Below are 5,291 nucleotides of genomic sequence, written 5' to 3'. Positions count from 1 at the left end.
TAAGTAAAAATCAATTCAACTTTAAATTTTAAAAAATATATATATGCTTGGGCAGTGCCTGTGGTCCCATATACCAGAGGTGGCAGGTTTAAACCCGGCCCCAGCCAAAAATAGCCCAGAAAAAAAAAAAAAAAAAATATATATATATATACACACACACACATGTGCTTCAACTTTGCAACTTAAGTCCTAAAAATTTCACTATGCAATGTTCGTGTATTGAAATAATTGAATATGACTAAAAATTCCCAGCAATAGTTTATTTAAATAAATAGTGTGTAGCCCTACTACGAAGCACAGAAGTATAACGAAGTAGATACGTATTAATATAAAAGTTGCACATGATATGTTTAGCAGAAAATCAGAGAACAAACTCCATGTTCCAATTTATCTTATATATCAATTTACTATCAATATACATATACATAGGAAGAAATTCTGAAATGTTATACAACAATAATATAAATAAAAGATATGTTTAGGTTTGTTTGGTATTGCTGTTTTTGTTTATCTGTTTTTTTCTAGATTAAATATTTATGGCACACTTTAACTAATCAAAGTCTAAATAATTTGTTTAAACTAGCACCTGGAAACGTTTGCCATACCATTCTTAATTTTAGTGTAAGTTCAGAAGAGTTCGAAGGGAATGTTGGAATAGAACAAAATTCTTCCTTTCCGGTCAATCCTGGAAGAATTCCCAATGGAAGTGTCCAAAGTCCAAAATAAAATCTTCAGTACCCTCCTTCTTCAATCGAGTGCTTCAGTTTGTTTAATATAGAGAATCCTCAGTAGTGCCTGATGAACCTCCTTGTTCTTCAGGGTGTAGATCACAGGATTAAAGATGGGGGTGACCACAGTATAAAGGAGGGAAAACACCTTAGAGAGGAGCTGGGAGTGGACAGCAGAGGGTGCAGCATACAAGACCATGAGAGTTCCATAAAATGTGGACACTACAGCTAGGTGAGAGGAGCATGTCGAAAGAGCCTTTCTCCTACTGGTTCCAGCAGGAACTCTCAGCACTGCTACCATGATCCGAGCATAAGATGTCAGAATCAGTCCAAAGGGAACACTGAGGCAGACCACAGAAAGAATGAACGTTGTCACCTGGGCCACTCTGGGATTTGAGCAAGCCAGGCCTACCACTGGCATGAAGTCACAGTAAAAGTGATCAATGTGGTTGGGGCCACAGAATCTCAGCTGGGCCATCAGGGCTACAACCAGTCCGTCTACCATGAATCCAGAGAACCAGACTGTGACCACCAGCCCCAAACACCATCTGGGCCCCATCAGGAGTGGGTAGTGGAGTGGGTAGCAGATGGCCAGGTAGCGATCATAGGCCATGACAGCCAGCAGAAAGCATTCAACTGTGGCTAGAGAGCCAAAGACAAAGAACTGGAGCAAGCAAGCAGCCACAGAGATGGTGGCCTCTTGCAGGAAGCCCTCCAGCATTTTTGGCATCACTGTGGAGGTATAGAGGATCTCCAGAAAGGATAGATTAGCCAGAAAGAAATACATGGGTTTGTGGAGCCTCTGGGACCTAATCACTGCCATGATTATCAGCATATTCCCTGTGATGATGGAGGCGTAGATGACAGTGAATATAATAAAGAACAGTAGATGCAGCTCAGGGACGTCGTAGAAGCCAAGGAGGACAAATTCAGTAATAGTTTGGTTTCCTATGGAGACAATTTCCATGTGCATCATCTACGTTTTGCTTTTCTTCCAGTAACTGGAAGAAAAATTTTAGTGTGTCTATGTATCTTCTATACCAAGTCTCATATTGATAGAGCTAAAATAAAAAAGGTAAAAATAAGCCTCCAAAATAAGGATTACTCATATAAGTCCTTATTTGTCCCCCTTGTTGGTTGTCACTCCTTCCCCAGCTCCCATCCTTCCTCACTTTCCTTCATTGTGCATATTCTTCAAGGCTCAAGTTCATACAAATTCATAATTTTAGTTTTTTGAAGACCTTTACCCTTTTAATTCAATCTGCTACCTCTATCATGTAATAACTCCATCATCCCAATCTATAATCTGCCATAGTCTCCTGCTGTACACCAGTGTAACATCTTCCACATGCTGGCTAGAAATGTCCCAATACAGCAAACTGTTATTTTTTCCAACCACCACCAAGTCTATAAGTGGTTTGAAAGTTATGCCTGATTCTCATAATCACTATCTCATAATCATCTTTATCTCATCCTCCTCTTTCATTCCCCACCTCCCAGCTATGAAATCTTACAAACTATTTCTTAGAAAATTCTGTGTATTCTTTCCTCTCTATCTCATGCCTATAAGAGCACAATGACCCATTGTGTAGCCTTCTAGTCTCAAGTTTTTCCTGTCTCTTATCAAAATATCTCTTTAAATACTAGCTTCAGCAGGCCATTCAAGAGTCAAAAATGAAAACATGATAAATTATAATGATGGGAGATGTAGGTGCTGTGGGAGCAGAGAAAGCCCAAACCTAGGCTGGGGTTGTGGGGTAGGGGTATGGGAATCAAGGTCAGAAGACAGCAGCATGTAGGCTAAATTTTAAAGGCCAGATAGGAGCTGGCCAGGCAAAGATAGGGAACTAGCAGGGAATTCTGGCAGGAAAGGTATATGTGAAAGCAAAGCAAACTGGGAGTGGCACTGCTACAGTAATGAAAATGGGTCTGCACACCTGCAGGGAGGACTTCATATGTGATCTAAATCCATGTATTTTTTTTAACTGAATGCAATGAGAATATAGGGAATTATTAGGAGCAGAGGGGAATGGCAGAGAAAAAAAAAGATATTCTCATATATTTACATATATAATTATAAGAGTGTTATTTTCTAGATTATGGGACTGATAAATGTGTTATTATTATATAAAATACAAGTTTTCTTTAATATAGACACCCTATAACATCAGTTGCCAAAGACATGAAAAACTGGATGGTTCAGAATCAAAGGTGAAGGAGACTACACTCATATTATTTTGTACTTTTGTCTACAACCAAATCTGCCTTTTGTAAAGAATCCCATTTTCTACTCCCTTGCTCATTACTACTGTCAAATCCTCAAAGACCCACCACCACCTCCCAGGGAAACCAATGCACCGTTTGGATCAATTTATTCCCATAGTGAGCCAAGATTTGCCTTCTTATAGTTTCCATTCATTCATCCTCCAGTTCACAAATAAATAAAAATTCTTCTTTTCTGTGACAATTCAGTTCACTGATATTAGGAAGAAGTAGAATAAAAGGCAGGAAATCAAAGACAAATGTAAGTTTTCGTGTTGTGAAACTGACACGCGCCTATCTTAACCCATTTCGTGAAACATTTTCTCATCTCTGTCATTTCAACCATCTTGGGAAGTCTGTTTTAAGTAATGTAGAATGAGGAAGAAAGGAAGTTTCAGGGACTTCTAGGTGCAAGAGGATAAAGAGGGGGCAGTTACAAAAGGCACCTGTCCCCTGGGTAGCAATCTGTAAGGCACCACAAAAACTCCAGTCTTATAATATCCCCAGGTGTCTCTTACCTTCATTATATACTAAACAAAAGCTAAATAATGTTTATTTGTCCAAGGATATGTTTAGAAAATAGCAGCTTAGATGGGAATGAAAGCAGAGAGTGAAATATAAATATTATAGGTAGTTGTCAGTTTTAAGCTGCTTTCAAACATAATCCCCCTTTACATGAGCTAGTCAATTTGAAACAAAAGAAAACTTCCACTTCCTATCCCCAAATTGAATTTCTAATTTAAACAAATGGGGGATCTCAGAGTCAGCCGTGTGTGGAAATATGGTTATATTCATTTCCATAACCAGATTATGCTATAGAGTGTTTAAATGTTCCTCTGTATGAGGAACATTTTTACATTAAAAGGAGCATCAGGGCAGTGCCTGTGGCTCAAAGGAGTAGGGCGCTAGCCCCATATGCCAGAGGTGGCAGGTTCAAACCCAGCCCCGGCCAAGAAATAACCACAAAAAAAAGAAAAAGAGCATCATCCTGGAATTTCAGAATACTCCATTTCCAACTTATTGTTCAAGGAGTGGAGAAGTGGGAAGAAAGAAGTAGGGCAGAGGTAGTGGGATGTGAGAACTACAGAGCAATGGGAAAGACACGGCAACTGGGTGGAAGAGAGGCCATTATTCCCTTAGAAACAGAGGGATACAGAATGGAGGGAATTGAGGAATTTAGAGTTGGAAAACTCAAAAAAATACAAGAAGAATCTGAAATCAAGGTTAATTTCACCATACCAACTGGTAGATAAATGAGAATAGCATGAAGTATCTGTACAGTATGTGAAGAACAAGAATCAATTCTAGGTAAAAATCACAGCCCTCGTCCAATACAGACACTGAGACAACAGAGAGCCCTCAGATAAAACTATCTTCATTTATGGAAAAGCAATTCAGAAAACATTCCAGGAAAAAAAATATTATTTGAAGAACTATATACCAAACTATAAATTTTAATTTATCTTTAGGAAATAAAAGTTTATTCTCACATATTTTGCAATGCCTGACAAAAATGTTACCTTTATAAATAGAAAAGAAACTGTAAATAAATTTTAGTTTGGTCTTTTAAACCTTTTAAATCTCTTCAAATATCTTTAGTAATTACTCCATGATAAAGCAGAAAATATACTTAAAATGTGTTAAAAGAAAATATAGTGATTGTAAGGATACCCCAGGTGTTTTTATGCCACCAGAAAGTAAAAGGATGACTTCCCACCAAGAAAAAACTTGTGCGAGGGCGTCCTGCTTCTTCTTTCTTCCTAAAAAAAAATACCAACTAAAGCTCTCAAAGTGTGAATGTCATTGTCCCATCCTCAGTGGAGAAGAGGTGGGGGACACAAGTTGCAGTGCTACAGAAAGGATCTGAAATTGTCTTTTTAAAGGTCCAGTGGAGGAAGTAACAGCACTAGGATTCTAGAAAGACACTGTGGAATTTTCCTGAATTTTTTTTTAAAGAGACTTTTGACCCTCTAAATTAATTAAAATCAGTTACTGATTAGAGGGGAAATGGCTATAAAGTCCAATCCTTCAGATTTTTTAAAGGATTTGTGAACTAAGCTGTAAAGAATTGTACAAAAATGAGAAACTCACCTGAAATAGCAATCCTGCTCTCTAAAGACACAACTATCAAGAGAAAATGATGTGCTAAAGTTTGCTGAAGGTGCCCGAATGTTGGAGCTTCCTGCCTTTAGCTCCCTCCCTCCTTAAGCTCAATCTGAAATAGCAGAGGACTCCAAATAGGTATGTAACTCTTGTCAACCTCCACTCTGGAACCATTCACTTCTCTACCCTTCATCTGCT

General features: G+C 38.3%; 1 protein-coding gene across 1 annotated transcript; it reads right to left on the bottom strand.

Annotated features, from left to right (window-relative positions):
• Positions 1 to 602: 602 nt before the first annotated feature.
• Positions 603 to 1,783, bottom strand: LOC100962023 (olfactory receptor 11A1). Its single transcript, XM_003801837.2, has one exon. The coding sequence runs from the start codon at positions 1,702 to 1,704 to the stop codon at positions 748 to 750; it is 957 nt and encodes a 318-aa protein (XP_003801885.1). The 5' UTR covers positions 1,705 to 1,783; the 3' UTR covers positions 603 to 747.
• Positions 1,784 to 5,291: the final 3,508 nt, after the last annotated feature.

Source organism: Otolemur garnettii, unplaced genomic scaffold (genome assembly GCF_000181295.1).
Source record: "Otolemur garnettii isolate 467f Iridium unplaced genomic scaffold, OtoGar3 scaffold00223, whole genome shotgun sequence".
In the NCBI taxonomy this organism is placed as follows: Eukaryota; Metazoa; Chordata; class Mammalia; order Primates; family Galagidae; genus Otolemur; species Otolemur garnettii.
Note: the sequence above shows the minus strand (reverse complement) of the source record. Positions and strands in the feature narration are given on the sequence as shown.

What these genes read in the sequence shown, in the direction of transcription:
- LOC100962023 (XM_003801837.2), bottom strand. Translation starts at nt 1,704, where the DNA reads ATGATGCACATGGAAATTGTCTCCATAGGAAACCAAACTATTACTGAA.